At 44.4% G+C, this 17,163-nt stretch overlaps 1 protein-coding gene across 1 annotated transcript in view; it reads left to right on the plus strand.

Moving 5' to 3' along the window:
- PDCL2 (phosducin like 2) overlaps window positions 1–17,163 on the plus strand; it is a 40,241-nt gene that overhangs the window by 9,260 nt on the left and 13,818 nt on the right. The window contains exons 2-3 of the mRNA XM_075930397.1: window positions 9,867–9,987; window positions 14,157–14,247. Of these exons, the coding sequence (XP_075786512.1) occupies window positions 9,867–9,987; window positions 14,157–14,247 (212 nt within the window). The remainder of the gene's footprint in view (window positions 1–9,866; window positions 9,988–14,156; window positions 14,248–17,163) is intronic.

Consider the following 17,163-nt stretch of genomic DNA (forward strand, 5'->3'; position numbering starts at 1 on the left):
GTTATTTCGGAATAATGCCAGTTATTCTGAAATAATGCTGCTGTGTAGACATAGCCAGAGAGAACAACTCTCCTCAGGCCCTTTTCTGAACTCATTTGTGACCATCCAGATGTGAACAGATTATTCTTCTTTGAGTGCTTGCTCATGTCCATTCCAGTTAGGTGTGTGTGTGCCGCGTGCACGGATCTCCGGAGCTTTTTTCCCTTGGCAGTACCCGTCGGGCCAGCCAGGGAGCCCCCTGGAGTAGCGCCAGTATACCGATGCATATATGCCCCTGCTGGCCCTCCACCTGCTCAGTTCCTTCTTACAGCCCATGACGGTAGCTGGAGCGATTCTCTAATTGTTCTTCCCTTAGTGTTTGCATAACCATTAGTTTAATTCATTGTGATTAGTTTAGTGTTACTCTCAGTGGGGATTTAGCGTTACTCAGTGCGGATTCACCAATTTTTCTCTTATGTCTGGGGAAGGTAATGCCGGGGTCACATGGCTTCAAACAGTATTTGAAGTTCATGAAGCCAATGCCTTGCGGTGACCCACATGACACTTGTTTGAAGTGCTTCGGGGAATGTCACCATATAGATAGTTGCCAGATCTGTAGAAGCTTCAAGCCCCAGAACGAAGCGGGAACATGACTCCTGCCAGAAGCTCCTATAAATGGAGTCAGCTCGCCAACCGATGGCACCAGATGCAGTACTGAGCGTCCATAGCACACCATCATCACTTGGAGACCTGTCGGCACCAAGACAACTCGCACCAACAAGACCTTTGTCATCGAGGTACCAATGTCAATCACCGGTGCACTCAAGGAAGAAGCATAGGGGAAGGTCCCCAGTGAGATGTGGCCAGAAGGTGCGCCAGAAGGATTGGCACCTTGCTGAGGACCCTCTCCATCATGCTCTCGAGCCGCATAGGCACCGGTTGAGCACAAAGCATACGGAGGGTCCAGTATCCGATCCGGAAATCGAGGAGCTCCATCAGCTGTCTACGCCAGAGGCTTTTGACACGGCACAGCAGTTGATGGAACTCACCGTGGCCCAAGGGCCCGGTTTGGTCATGGGTGTAGGTCACCACCTCTGGCACCAGAGACTCATGCACCATCAGGGCAACCAAGGACAGCCCCAGGTGTGGCGCCTGTACTGAGGTTGGCGCCGGTTTTGCCTCCAACTACATGTCATCTTGCTGCTCACCGATACCGTTGATGGCACCACCCTGATCGGCTTCTGAATACTCTTCTGAGTCAGAGGCCGAATCAGCACACTCAGGGCACTGGTCTTACAGATCAGGATCCTGGCACCAGTCTCAATCATCATACTGATCTAGGCGTCACAGCTCAACTTCCCTCCAATCATGGCCAACACAGTGGCAACCTAACCAGCAGTGGCCCTTCTGGATACCCTGGGCATACCACCAGGCCCAAGGACAACAGCAAGTAGGACATGCTTCAGTCCCAGCACAACCCAGGGGTGCTCCATCGGCAACACTGTTAACCAGACCACCAGAGTCGGAAGCGGGTCATTCGGCCTACACAAAGGTGGCCAGATCAATGCAAGGCCAACAAGGGGTCCCACAAGCTCCCCCACTGGTAACCACGGAGCAGCAGCAGGTCCCTCCCCCTCAAGGGGATTCCTCATCGTTGTCACCGGACGAAGCTCTGGCCGACCCAGCCCCCGCAATGCCAGCCATGGATGCTAGGGCACATCAAGACGTATTCCGTCAGATGGCAACTAATCTTAGGTGTTCAGGCAGAAGAGATAACTGAGGACGTGGACCCCATAGTTGACATTCTTACAGCGGACACTCCAGCGAAGGTGGCACTGCCACTGAATAAGACGGTGTCCAAGTTAGCAAAGACTCTACGGTACACCTCGGCCTCCATCCCTCCTAGCCAAAAAAGGGGTAGAGAAGCAATACTTCATCCCGTAGCTAAATCACGAACACCTCTATTCCCATCCAGCACCAGGCTCGCTTGTGGTCCAGAGAGAGACAAGGCCCTCCAGGTCCCACACTGAAAAACAAGGAATCGAAAAAGTTAGACCTTCTGGGCAGGAAAACCTACGTGACAGGGAGGCTCCAACTCCGAATCGCAAACCAACAGGTTATGCTAAGCAGATACGCATATAACACGCCATCAGCAATGGACAAGACAAGAGGAGAGGCAAGAATTTGAGGCCTTGCTGGAAGAGGGTATAGTAGTATCCCGCACAGCACTCTAGACCGGATTGGATGCTGCCAATTCGGCTGCTCATACGATGGCCACGGGGGCGGTCATGATATGTAGTGCTTGGCTGCAGGTATCGGGGATACCACCTGAAGTCCAGACCACCCTGCAGGACCTACCATTTGAGGACACAGGATTATTCTCGGAGCAAACCGATTAACGGCTGCATATCCTTAAAGATTCTAGGGCCACTCTTAAATCTCTAGGGATTCATACCATGGCCCCTCAACATAGGCCTCTGCCCCCTAGGCAGGCCCAGAGACCCTTCCAACAACCCTTTAGACCAGACAGAGGCAGGAGGAGGGGATACAATTTCAATGGCAACACCAACAGGAATAGGCATAGGAGGTCTAGGTCAGACCCTGAAAGAGGGCCCACCCAGCCCTCTAACCATCAACCAAAAGCATCCTTTTGAAATCACGCTTGAGGACTGCATCCCAGCCTCCATTATATCCCCACCGTTTGGGTCCTGGCTTTCCCATTTCCTCCCGGCCTGGTCTAAAATTACCTCGGACCATTGGGTTCTTGGCCTAGTAGAAAAGGGATATGCTATTCCCTTTCTGTCCCACCCACCTCTTCCCGTCCCTCTTTAGGGACCTCTCTCACGAGACCCTGCTTGAGCAGGAAGTGTTGACCCTGTTGTTATTGGGGGCTGTAGAACCTGTTCCAATGGGTTTTAAAGGGAAGGGGTTTTACTCCAGATATTTTTTGATCCCCAAGTCCAAGGGAGGTCTGCATCCCATCCTGGACCTAAGGAACCTAAACTCCTATGTGAGGAATGTAAGCTTCAGAATGGTAACTCTCGCCTCCATCATTCCATCCCTAGAAAAAGGAGACTGGTATGCCACCTTTGACTTCAAGGATATGTATTTCCACATTTCAATCATCACAGCCCACAGAAAATTCCTCAGGTTTATGTTGGGCAAACACCATTTTCAGTTCACGGTGCTACCATTTGGTCTTTCTATGGCCCCTAGGAGATTTACCAAATGTATGGTGGCCGTGGCTGCATTCCTGAGGCAACACAGAATTCAAGTTCCCCTACTTTGATGACTGGTTGATCAGGGGGTCGTCCAGAAGTCTAGTAATGGCACACATAGGCTTTATCAGAAATTTATTCTACAAACTGGATCTCCTCGTAAACTAGAAGTCTACACTCAACCGCACACAAGGCAAGTCTTTATTGGGGCACACCTGGACTCCACAGTTGCGAGAGCATCACTGCCAAGGGCCATGTTCATGGTTATCAGAGCGATTATAGAAGGCCTCAGGGCTGTGCCGCTTATGACGGCCCGCACTTGTATGAGATTACTAGGTCACATGGAGGCATGTAACTTTGTAGTACAACATACCAGACTACTGGTATGACAACTTTAAGTGTGGCTGGCCTCACTCCACAACCCAGCCCACACACCACTGGACGAGCTCCTCACGGTACCAGAGGATGTCTTTCAGTCTCTTAGTTGATGGCTCCAAGAACAGGTGGTGTCCATTCACCAGGCAAATTCCATCAGTGTGACTGGTGATGGATGCATCAGATGTCAGATGGGGGGCCCATCTCGTGAACCTCAGGACCCAAGGAATGTCGTCCCACAATGAACGCAGACTACATATAAATGTCAAAGGTTTCAGGGCAGTCAGACTGGCCTGCCTAACGTTCCTACCTTACCTGGAGGGCAAGGTGGAGCTCATTCCTCTCCCCTGTGCAAGGAGGCCCTCCTGCTATGGAATCTGTGCATCGCACACCAGATTCACTTGGAGGCATCTTACCTCACGAGGAACCAGAATGTGCCAGCAGACAAGCGCAGCAGATCATTCAAAACCCACGAATGGGCTATCAGGAGAGATATCTTGCAAGCTGTTGTTTTCCAGAAGTGAGGTTATCTCCTTTTAGACCTGTTTTGCCTCCCAAGGGAACTCCAAATGCCCGAGTTACTGTTCATATCTGGGACTAGGGATGGGCTCATTAGGAGATGCCTTACTGGTGCATTGGCCCAGACAACTCCTGTATGCATTCCCACCCTTTCCCCTTCTACACAAGGTAGTCCTGCTGATCAGGAGATGGGCGGTGGAGGTCATTCTAATAGCCCCAGTGTGGCCGTGCCAGCACTTGTACCCCATGCTCGTGGACATGGCGGTGGAAGAGCCCTTTGTACTACTGCTAGTCCCGGACCTGATCACACAGAATCTGTGGGAGGGGAGGTTATGGCACCTAAACCTCCCATCCCTCCATCTGGTGGCCTGGAACCTCCGTGGTTAGCGGGCCAGAAGCAACTTTGCTCAGAGGAGGTCAGGAGAGTCCTGGTGGAGAGAAGGAAACCTTCGACCAGGGCTACTTATGAAGCCAAATGGAGACGTTTCTCCCTGTGGCTGAGTGCGGCTGGGATCGACCATCTTAGGGCCCCTATACCTATTATCCTAGACTATCTCCTCCACCTCCATCAGCAGGGGCTATCAACCTCATCCTTAAGGATATACCTAGCTGCTATAGTAGCCTTCCACCCAGGTGAAGGGAGTAGGTCAGTGTTTGTAAATACATTAGTCAAACGATTCCTCAAGGGTGCAGACAGGCTATACCTACATGTAAGACAGCCACTACCAACGTGGGATATTAATTTGGTCCTCACAAGGCTTATGAGCCCTCCCTTTGAACCCTTAGACACTTGCTTCTTGAAACACCTTTCGTGGAAGGTGGTGTTCTTGGTGGCCGTCATGTTGGCCAGAAGGGTATCAGAACTAGGGGTATGTCTAGACTACATGCCTCTGGCGACAGAGGCATGTAGATTAGACTACCCGGCATAGGAAAATGAAGCGGCGATTTAAATAATCGACCGTTCCGCGGTCGACATCAAAGGCATTTGTCGACCTCCCAGGTATGCCTCATCCCAGGAGGCATACCTGGGAGGTCGACAAATGCCTTTGATGTCAACCGCAGAACGTCCAGACTACCGTGCTGAGCCGACAAACAGCTGATCGGCTCAGCGCGGCAACCATGTAAATTTAAATGAAGCGGCGATTGTTCAAATCGCCGCTTCATTTTCCTATGCCGGGTAGTCTAATCTACATGCCTCTGTCGCCAGAGGCATGTAGTCTAGACGTACCCTAAGGGCCCTCACTTCTGAGCCCCCATATACAATATTTTTCAAAGACAAGGTTAGGCTTAGGTCTCATCTGTCATTTCTACCCAAGGTAGTGTTATATTTTCACATGTCACAGGATATCTACCTCCCATTCTTCTGAACTGAGGGGGTGGAGGGCCAGCAGGGGCATATATGCACCGGTATACTGGCACCACTCCAAGGGGCTCCCTGGCTGGCCTGACGGATACTGCTAAGGGGAAAAAAAACCCGGAGATCCATGCATGCAACGAGCACACACCTAACTGAAATGGACATGAGCAACACAGCTCGAAGAACAACAGTTACAAGGTAAGTAACCTTTTCTACGTGTGTAGGCTTGACAGATTTTGTTTTTGTTTTTATAATTTAGAAGGATAATATAAATGTTTATTTTAAGCACTCTTCTGTTTTAATCAGTTTAAATTTTCACAGTTGTGGATGTTATGGGTAGTGGTCAGACAAATATTTGTTGACTGTAGAGATTGAGAATCAAAAAGTTAAAGCTTGATAACCATTAAAATACCGATTGTCAGCATCACATCAGAATGTACAAGTAAATACCTATAGACTCTAATTAGAAAAATGTTGCTTGAGAACTTACTTTGTTTATCTGTAAATTTCTGTTATTGATGGAAACTTTTGTTAATTTGTGTGTTCAGTAAAATCTATGTTTACTGATGGAAACTATAATCTTTCAAAGTTTATGTATGTGCCTCTGCAGTTTTGAGAGTAGGGGGTGATGCCACCCAAGCTTAGCCCTTCCCTGCTCTCACATTATGGCTCATTCTTGTAGGCCTGCTGTTTTCCTTCCCTCTCTAGGTAAAGCTGCATTATTTGGCTCGTTATTGAATACCCTTTTATTATGTCTCCATAGGTTATAACCTAAATTGCCCAAAATGTTTTGGGCACGTGTACATCAGTGTTCCCTCTAAGCTGTGCGGCAGCACAGCTTCACAGGTGATTAATTAGTCTCGTCCAGTCAGTGAGCACTGGTCTACACTACAAAATAATGTTGAATCTTAAATGATTGATTTTCTACCACCCAATTTTGCCAAGTTGGAGGTCTATGTCCTCACTGCAAAGAAGAATGAAATGTAGTCTCAAGTAGTGTGTCCCCATTAGGGAGCCTACTGTTGACTCAGAGAGTAAGGCACTGTGGTCAGCTTTGAGTTCTGGGCTATGCTCATGGTGTCCTCTGAGCCCAAACTTCTGCAGAGGGTGGCTAGTGGGGCTCATGTCAACAGCATCTCATTAAGCACTCATCTAGTCCCTCCTTCCTCATGTGAGATAAAGGAGCGACAGTGTGCTCGTGCCTTTTGGTCCATGGTCACCTGCGGACACTTTTCCACAGAGTACCTCAATCGCAAGGTGTACTTCTCTGTGGTGCTGCAGATGCTCGTGGAACACAATAGCCATTTCACCGACATCTACGTGGGATGGTCAGGAAAGATGCATGATGCCCACATTTTTAGGAACTCCTGCCTTTTCCAAAAGATGCCTTTTTTAGCTCAGTGGGAGATCAGTAGAGGTGTAGGTTCTGGCCAGAATGGAAAGCTGTGTGAGGCCTCCAAGAGGCCAATAGAGTCAACTTTCTGGCAACACTGCATCTACACTAGTTTAAATTCAATTGAGCAACGTTGGGAATAGTGTTACTCCTTATGAAAAGCAGGAGTACTTAAATCAATTTCTGTGGTAATGCGACAGTCTTAGTAGTGTGGACACATCACTTAGAAAATCGATGGATGGGGCTAAAAGCGATGTAAAGTCCTAGTATAGACCAGGCCTTTGTTCTGTTCTGAAATATTATTGTAATTTTTCCTACAATACTAGAAATTTTGTGGAGAAAGTGTGATTATAGAATAGAAATGAAACACTAGTATTTTCAGTGATTCATTGTGAGTCAGTATTTAAAGGTAAAAAGTGGACTTGAATTTGTTTAGAAATACATACCAACAACAAGAATAAAAATTCTCATTTACTTTCCCATTTACTTTAATTTTTGTTGTGAGCTTGTAGACCCCACTTGAGAAATCATGAATCAGACTGATTTTTAGTCGCAGCAGAAAGATGAAATGTTATTTATTCTTAAATGCTCACTTACAGTTCTACTGCACATGAAAAGTTAATAGAATTTGCTAGCAAAATTGGAAGACTTCATAAAAAAACAACTAAATTCAAAGAGGGGAAGAAAAGTACAAACACCGATCTTTCAAGTGGCATAGCTACCTATTAGAGTGAAATTGTAGTTCTTAGTACAAAATCTGAATACAAAGACTTTGTAATGGGAACCAATACAAGGGAATTAGGGATAGATTCTTTCCCTCAACTTAGTGGCTGGGCACTAGATATTTGCAAGAGCTAGATTTATAATAGTGGCTGCAGCCTCCTGAGATGTCTGGGTTCATTGATCCTTAGATTCCAAGGCCAGAAGGAACCATTATTATCATCTATTTTGACTTGTTCTACTATATATTTTAGATATGTTTGGTTGACCATTTGAGAGTCCATTTGTGCAAGAACTCCTCCTAAATGGTAAGAGCTAGAAACACCAAATTTGGTTTGTGGCGGTTTCTTCTTATAACTTAAAGCAAGGTCACTATTTGGTTGTGACAAGATAATGGGATGGCTGGCCTTGGGGAGAAGCTGGAAGGTGGAAGCCCCCCAGCAAGCCTGGACCCAGGCAACACCAGGTAAGTCTTCTAGTATTCTATGGGCTCATCTAGACTATGCAGAAGATTCGAAAGAGGATATGCAAATTCCCAAGGAATTCTCATATTGCTTTCGAAAGTGAAAGTAATCAAGATGCGGGTTTTTTTCCGGCAACTTCCCCTTTTTCGAAAAGCTGCTTTTCCTCAAAAAATTAGGTTTACGCGGCTTTTCGGAAAAAAGGGAGGTTGCCGAAAAAAAGTCTTGTGTCTTGATTACTTTCACTTTCCATAGAATTTGCATATCCTCTTTCGAATCTTCTGCGTAGTCTAGATGAGCCCTATAATTCTAGACCATAGAACTTCACCAAAATAATTTTTGGAACATACCTTTTAGAAAAAACATCCAGTCTTAATTTAAACATTGTTAAAAGTTGTCATTGTTCAAATGGTTAGTTACTCTTACCATTAAAAATGTACACCTATTGCCAGTCTGAATTTGTCTAATTTCAACTTCCATCTATTGTATCATATTATACCTATCTCTGTTATACTGAAGAACCTGTTATTAAATGTTTGTTCCCTATGCAGATAATTACAGAAAGTAACCAAATCATCAATTAGCCTATGGTTTTTAAACAGATTGAGCTTTTTGAAATGCTCACTGTCAGGCATGTTTTCTTTTAATCATTCTCATGGCTCTTCTATGGACCTTCTCTAATTTATCCGACAAGATTCTCTGAGAGTTACATTGACTATTACTACACACCTGCCACTACTTAATCTGCAAAACTCTTCTGTGCTTAGAGATGATGTGAAAAGGTGCTCAAGGTTCTGTGCAGTCTCTCTATTCAGACACTCCGCTTTCTTTCTTTTGCGTGACGGTACTGTTGCATTTCCTGCCTTTTGGGGCTTTCTTAGGTATATATTCCCCTGCACCCTCAAGGAACTATTTCACCCTTGGCAAACTATTTGAGAGAGAGATATTTTAGCGTTTGAGTTGTGGGGTTTTAAGACTGACACACTTATGTTTACCCAGCAAGCAAAAAACTAGGTAGAATTATAGGAAAGCTCTTGTGTTCTGTTCTTGTCCATAGGTATCATATTCCTTTCCAGGGATTCTATGTTGGTTCAAGTGAACAGTGTTTATGAAGCACTTTTTGTATAACCTTTTGTCTTATATGTTAAAACAGAGCTATTTATTTCTAACTTACACCTTTGTAGCATTTACAAATAAGGTAGTATATCAGAATCAAATGTGCATGTTTTAATTAACTACCTAATTTAGCAATCTGTTTTGACAGTAAGTGAATATTTTGTCAGTATCTGAAGGTATTCATCAATTGTCCTATTCAGATATTCCATCATTCCAAAATAAATTGTTATAATTAGATTCTTCTAATAGCATAGATAATCTCAATTAAATAAAAGTATCATTTTGTCCAGTTGCAAGCAATTTCTTTCTATTGAGTATCCTGTTGATGTTGCCATATTTTTTTACATTCACATGTGCTATATTATAAAAAAAATAACAATTTGTGATAGTATGGTGGTTTATTAATATTAATACTGATTTAAAAGGAAATTTATTTTTGTTTTCAATTTTCTAAGCTTAATTTTACATTTAATATTCATGACTTCAATATTTCCTCCTTAGCTATAAATACAGAAGTTGTAATATCAAATGATCTCCTGAATAGAATAGTCTATGAGAGTACTACTGTCTTTTCTTTGTCCATGCTTGGTTATCGTTTTGACCTATTTTACTGTAATGCCATGCCCTGTATTATATGTCAAAGTAAAAAAGGGAACATTCTTGTTTAAACAAAAATATGTGAGTAGATGAACCTGTGATTTTTGTTTTGTTTAATAATTTCAAAATAGGATCCTAATGAAGATACAGAATGGAACGACATATTAAGAGATTTTGGAATTCTACCTCCAAAAGATAAGCCAAAAGATGAAACTGAAGAATTGGTTTTGCGTTTACAGAAAGAAGCAGAAGGTAAGTAAAGTTCAAAATTTATACACTTGATATATCATAATATGAAGATCTGAAGATTTTTCAGAAACATTTATCCTTACACGAAAGCTCTAATGTAATTCCACTCTTAAAAATAGAATATTTTGGTTATTTTATTTGATAGGTTTTGATTTTTATTTTAAATTTATTTGAATTTGAGACGGTTACTTTATTCAGTATAAGATACTTATAATAGAACAATAAACTATAAATATGCGCTTATAACAAATACTATTGTACATTGTATCTACAATGACAAATCATCTATTCACCATTGGAAAAGGAAAGATCTGCTTTCAGTTTTTACCACACATTCTGTGTGACATAAGCACTATTGATGTTCAAACAACCTACCTATCAGTTAGCCACCTACACAGGCTGGTAAGAACAAAGGGTGTCTAATCAGAAAGTCTTTTGGAGGGAACTGTGTTTCAGAAAGTTATCTCCTTATAACTGCTTTCCAGTACTCAACACTCCCCAGGTGTTTTGTGTATCCAGAAGTTAAAAACAAATTTTTACACAGTGTATGTGACCCAAAATAATAAGGGCTTAATTTTCAAGAGACCCCCTGAAGTTGTGTCCACTGTTTGGAATATCAGATATTTTCATTCTTCATTACCTCAGATGTGGGCATGCAAACTAGGTCTCTATTATGCATGTGTTTAACTCTGTGTGAGGAGGTTTAATAAGACTATTCATTGTGCAGGGTTAAGCACATTTTAGTATTTGCAGGATTGGGGTCTGGGTAGTTTATGATCTATTCAATATGTATACCCAGGGCTCGACAAATTATACAATCTACTTGCCTGCGGCTAGTAGATTGTTACCTGGAAGAGCTGGGTTCGGGTGATCTGCGCATGTGAAGATCGCCGGATAGCGCAGCTGGCAAGCAGGGCTTGCTGCGGGTCAACGAGCCCTGTGTATATCTAAAGCAAAGGTTTAGGAGCCTCAGAATATCCATATGCACATCTGCTAGTGCCAGTATAGATACTTAGTATAGAGGGTTCAGTGCTGCCCTCTTTTTCAGCCCTGTTTGATATACGGTTTGGGAGGCTGTCAGGAAGTTATTTACAGTTCTCTGATTCTGTGCTAGCTCTTAGCATGAATTAGAGCAATCTAGGCCAGGGGTTCTCAAACTTCATTGCATCGCAACCCCCCTCTGAAAACAAAAATTACTACATGACTCCAGGAAGGGGGAACTGAAGCCTGAGCCTGAACCCTGCCACCCTAGGCATGGAGATCAAAGCCTGAGCTTCAGTGTGCCCTGTGTGTGTGTGTGTGTGGGGGGGGGGGGGGGGGGGGGAACAAAGCTGAAAGTCAAGGGCTGAGGGCCTGTAATCTGAGTCATAACACCCAGGGCCAAAGCCCTTGGTCTTCAGCTTTGGTCCTGCATAATGCAGCTCAAACTTCAGCTTTAGCCCATAGCCCAAGGAAGTCTAAGACAGCCCTTGCAATCTGATTAAAATGGGGTTATTACCTTTGGGGTCCCAGCCCACAGTTTGAAAACTGCTAATCTAGGGTTCTTACCTCCGTTCATTTGTGGAATGGAGCACAGTTATGTCCTGTCCCTCCCTCATTCTTACTCTGCCTCCTCCAGCTCCTAGCATGCCCTTTATATTGGTAGCAGAGATGCAGCTAGTGTAGTAGCTAGCTCAAGTTGCTTTATGATAGTGGGAGTTTCTCCTGTTATAAGGAGAGTTCTCTATTGGCTGGTTTTGGCCAAATCCAAAGACTTTGTGTTACTTGAAAAATACAAAATCACTGGAACAAAAAGGGAAATCTGGGGCTCCTATGAAAATGTGATCTCAGTACAGCACAGGTGTTCCTAGCTTTGGGAGCAGTGGCAGAGGTTCCTTAGGTAACTCAGAGGCAAGGGATTTTACTCCAAGTACTTCTTTATCCCAAAGGCAAAGGGGAGGTTTCAGACCCGAGAGAACTCAAAACATTTGTAGCCAATCAGAAGTTCTGTATGGTCTCTCTGAGCTTCATCATTCCCTCTCTGGATCCAGGAAATTGGTATGCTGCACTCAAATGAAGGATGCTTACTTCCACATTGCCATCAGACCAGTTCACAGAAGATATCTCCATTTCCAACAAAATGTGCACTATCAATTTACAGCCCTCTTGTTCAGCCTCTTCACAGCTTCCCACATCTTCACCAAATGCATGGCAGTAGTGGCAGTCCCTATCAAATTCAGGTCTACCTCTGCCTGGACAATTGGCTGCTCAGAGACCAATCAGACCGATTGTCAAATTCAAATGGTCCAGATGATCTTTACTCAGTTAGGTGGACTGCTTACCCAAGGACAGATTTGTTAGTGTTATGTCTAGACTACAAGCCTCTTTCAAAAGAGATCGTCTAGACTACAAGCAGATTTTTTGTAAAAGCGAGCCATTTTTTCGAAAGAGTCTAGATGCTCTCTTCAATAAAGCAGTTTGCATTCAATAGCACCTTTTTTTCAAAAGAGTATTTTAGAAAAAAATGTTTTTCCTCATAAAATGAGGTTTATCGCAATCGAAAAAACTGCCGTGTTCTTCCGATTTACTTTTGAAAGAATGTGGCTGCAGTCTAGACACAGGGGAAGTTTTTTAGAAAAAAGGCTACTCTCAGGGGTTAGAATTTATAGGAATTATCCTGGACACCGCTTGGGCATGGACATTCCTAACTGCACAGCGGTTCTTGATCATGTCAGAGATGATTCTGTCCCTCTCCAAGTTTCCCACCAGCACAACCATATGTCATATAACAATATGGGTTTTCTGTAGCCATATCGGAAGACCTGTAGCCATATTGGAAGGCCGAAAGCCTTCCTCTGCACCAGATTGAAAAGCAGCAGCCATTAGCTATAAAGCTTGGGGTCACATGCTCACATTCCATCTAAATTGCATTAAAGTAGTGTCACACCAGCCTGTTAAGAAAGAGACACAGTCCTAATGGCACCCTCTGTCACCAGATAAAGAAACAGATCTCAAGATGGGTAAAGAGAACTTAGTTTACCGTGTTTTGTCTGGCAAGAAACTGTTTATCAGTAGTTGAGGTTATGGACTCCTCATTTCGTGATTATGGCCCTCACTTTCATATTGTTTGTCTATATGATCTCTGTCTAGTTTTTATTTCTGTCTGTTTTATAATAAGTTTTGCTAGGTGTAAATCAACTAAGGTGGTGAGGTACGATTGATTAGGTAATTTTGTTATAGTATGTTATGATTGGTTAGTAAAATTTTACTAAAATAATTGGCTACGGTCTAGCTAAGCAGGACTGAGGTTTCACTATATAAACTGGGACCCAAAAGGATGTTAGTTGGGAACTAATTCCCGGACACAGCTCCAAGGTCAGACCAGTCAGATCTCAAACCTGTGCCAATAACACCGTGTTGAAACAAGTCCCCCAGATTGACCTGATCTCACTAACCATCAAGATGAGTTCCTCTGTCTCATTGGGAGTGGTGAGCATTGTATGCCTGGGGTGTGCATATTTTTTTTTTATGATTGTTAATAAATAGAGATTAAGTAGGATATTACTATGTAATGCTCGTTCACTGTAAAAAACCTTACAAACCCGCAAAGTGTAAGGTTACGCATAAGCCTGCAGAAGGGTAAGGGTGGGTGCCTATATTGGAAAGATTGTGCCTGAGTCCTAGAAACAGGTAAGGGTGGGTGCCTACGGTGAGAGGGTTTTGCCTGAACCCTAAGAATGGGTAAGGGTGGGTGCCCCTAGAGAGTGTGAGTGTTTTGTGTGGGCAACAGTCTCATTCGTCAGACTCAGACTGCTGCAAATCTGGTTAGCCATCAGTATACTACCCATGCTGCAACAGCATATAGATCAGGGCTTCTCAACTTTGTAAGCCCTAGGGGCCACAATGATACCCACAGTACATGCCAAGGGCCGCAACTTAAGTTGTATATTTATACAAATATTTATGCAAAGATATGCAAATAGCTTCTTTCATATTGATGGGCATGAATACAAAGATTAAGGCAAGAGTACACAACACGCAGGCCCCATTTAAGTCAGTTCTGCTAACATTAATAAAATGCAATATTTACCTGATTTCTGCTCTTATGACAGCATTTTTAATGAGCAATGACAGTCCAGGAATTTAAGTTTTTTTGGTGGACAGAAGCTGACTAATTATCTTGTTCTTTCTAGTGAAACCATATGAAAGAATGACTCTTAAAGAACTAAATGAAGCTGAAGATGACTTTGATGAGGATGATATGAAAGCTCTTGAAATGTATAGGTATGGTAAGATGTTTCTTGCCATATTAACTGTATATATTTAGGATGTTACACACATATAGGATAAAGAAAAATGCCACCTATAAACTGAAAGAAAACTTACTACATATTTGAAAATTAAATGTTCTGCTAAAAATTATTGCTGTTAGTTAGAAAAATATTACTTTGCCTTCTGGATGATTTTAGTTTGCAGATAAGGGTAAATGTTTTTAAGATACATTTTTCTTTATTGCCAGAATATATCTGTGAAATGTTCGGTCACAGAGATACCCTTATGACTATCACTTGATGTGCTGAAATACCATAGATCCTACTTTCCTGTCCTTGTGGGCACTCCTCAACCCTCTGTTCTGCTGAGTCAGGCCCTCTGGACTCCTGCAGCACTGGCACAGAGATGGGGTCACAACCCTCAGAAAGATAATACAGACGCTGAGATCGGCTCAGCTTGGGGAACACCCAGTTAAAGGGACTTGCCTCAGCACTCAGGTGCATGATCCCAGTGGGATTTGACCCCAGATAAAGCCATCTTATTCTGTCTTACTAAAATTTTATACAGAGTAAACTCATGTTGTTTGCCTCCTTTCTTATGTAAAGAGAAATACTCACATATGCTTCCTTTCCCCAGTAACAATTATTTATACTGGGTTTATTAATAAGCAACAGTGATTTTATTAAGTATAAAAAGTAGGATTTAAGTGGTTATAAGTAATAGCATACAAAACAAAGTAAATTACTAAGCAAAATAAAACAAAACACACCAGCTAAGCTTAAGCTAAGAAACTCGTTACATGTAACACCTTACTCTAAGAAGTAGCTCTAATTATCTTTCACAGACTGAAAAGCTTCCATTCTGGGCCCCAGCCACCTTAATGTTCAGTTTCAGTTGTTTCCAGCAGACATCTTAGATGGTGAAATGGGCATTCTCAGGACTGGCAGCTTGACTCTAGGGCAGTGGTCTCCAACCTTTTTATGCCCAAGATCACTTTTTGAATGTCAGAACAAGCCAAGATCTACCCCATCATTTCCCCCAAGACCCCACCCCTTCCTTGAAGCCCCGCCCTCTCTTCTCCTCCTCTCCATCACCTGCTATCCCCAGCCCTTATACACTCTCAGGGTACGGCTCCACAACCGCTTTTTTTCAATTCTTCTGTAGGAAGAGGTTCTTCTAACATTCGGCCTGTGTAGACTGGGCCAAATGTCAGAAAACCCCTTCTTTTGGAATGGAGAATACAGGGGTTGCTGAAAGAGCATGTTTGCTCGTCTGTTAAAAAAAAGAGGAAGAACAAACGTGTCCCTGGATGCGGAAGTCTAGCTGTACCTTCACTGGGTTGAGACTGGATGTGTGGGCTCTGGGGTAGGATTGAGGGATTTGGATGTGGGAAGGGGTGAGAGGTGCAAGCTCTGGAAGGGAATTTGGATGCAGGAGGAGGTGGAAAAGGGGGATGCTGGCTCGGGGAGGGGGCTCCAGGCAGGGGAGTGTTGGGGTCAGGTTGAGAGTTGGGGTGCTGAGCAAGCCACAGGCTTGTGAATGTGAGGGTGCAGTAGTTCAGGTTGGATTGTGTGAGGGGCTCAGGGCAGGGAGGTTGTGAGTATGATGGGCTCAGGACACAAATTTGCAGTGTGTGGATGGTGCAGAAGTATTGTGGCAGAAGACTGAGGATGTGGGGGTGCAGGAGTTTGGGGATGTGAGAGGCTCAGGACGAGGTTCCAGTGTATGGTAGGCTCAGATTTGGGGTCAGGGAGCAGTACAGGAGTGTTCTTCTTCGGGTAGTCCCCGTGGGTGCTCCACGTCTGGTGTCGGGCTGGTCCCGGCGCCGCGAATCGGAGCTTGCCATAGCTGTCATCGACCGGGTCGCGCATGCGCGAGCAGCCTTCGCGCTTTTGAACAGCCGCGCGCGACCCGGTCCCCGCCAGTTCCTCTCATCCGCCCCTGGTCGCGGACGGAACTCTCCTCATCTCCTCATTACCTCACAAAAAGTCTAAGAAAGATTTGCAGAATAACTTCTTTTTAATGCTTTGCTCTTTAAAGAAAGGAGAAAACAAAACAACCCGGATATATTTAATCTTTAAGACCGATAGTTCAAACCGCGGCTCTCGACATTCTCGCCACAGCAGCCTTTAGCCTCGCTGGCTCACTTCCAAAATAATAATAATAATAATATAATATAAATAGAAAATAAATTGTAAGAATAAAAGTAGTAAAGAAACGGGAGCAAGAGAACAAGTTAACACAGAGAGAGACACGAGACAAACCCCTCTCAGCCTGTTAAAACGCCGGGTTCCCCCGGTTTCAAAAAATGTTCCATATGCAGAGAGTCTATGCCGCTCTCGGATGGTCACTCTGCCTGTGTTCGCTGCCTTGGGGAGGCACATATTCCCCAAAAGTGTGTACATTGTGCGAAACTTACAACTAGAGCTCGCAAGGAGCGAGAACGGCGGCTCAAGGAAATCCTGTTTGACAAGGCACTGATGCCTTCTACTTCAATAGGATCCTCTGCCTCAGACCCCACTTTGGAAAAGCAGAGGGCTCCTTCCCCGAATGTACCTTCCCCAAAGAGGAAGAGAGCCTCTCCTGCTAAGTCCCTGCCAATAGCCCCTCAGTCGCGGGGCAGTGCAGGAGGGAAGCCGGGTGCCTCTGGTTCCAGGGCAGCCCGCGCACCGACAGCAAAAAAGCCGCCCGGCACGTCCAAGCCTCGGCCGCCGCCGGCACCGCAGGAGCCTCTTAAAAGGCCAGCTCCATCGGCACCTACGCTCCCGGTGCCGACTCCACCAGCCTCCTCAGTCAATTCTCCTCGCAGGGAGCTGTCCTCAGCACCGTGCGCACCGGGAGTGCAGGCTTGTAGCCAGACACAAACCCCATCTTGTTTTTCCACAAACCCCATCTTGTTTCCCCCCTCCCCCCGCCCAGAGAGCAAGA

The sequence above is a fragment of the Pelodiscus sinensis genome, chromosome 5, assembly GCF_049634645.1.
Source record: "Pelodiscus sinensis isolate JC-2024 chromosome 5, ASM4963464v1, whole genome shotgun sequence".
NCBI lineage: Eukaryota > Metazoa > Chordata > Testudines > Trionychidae > Pelodiscus > Pelodiscus sinensis.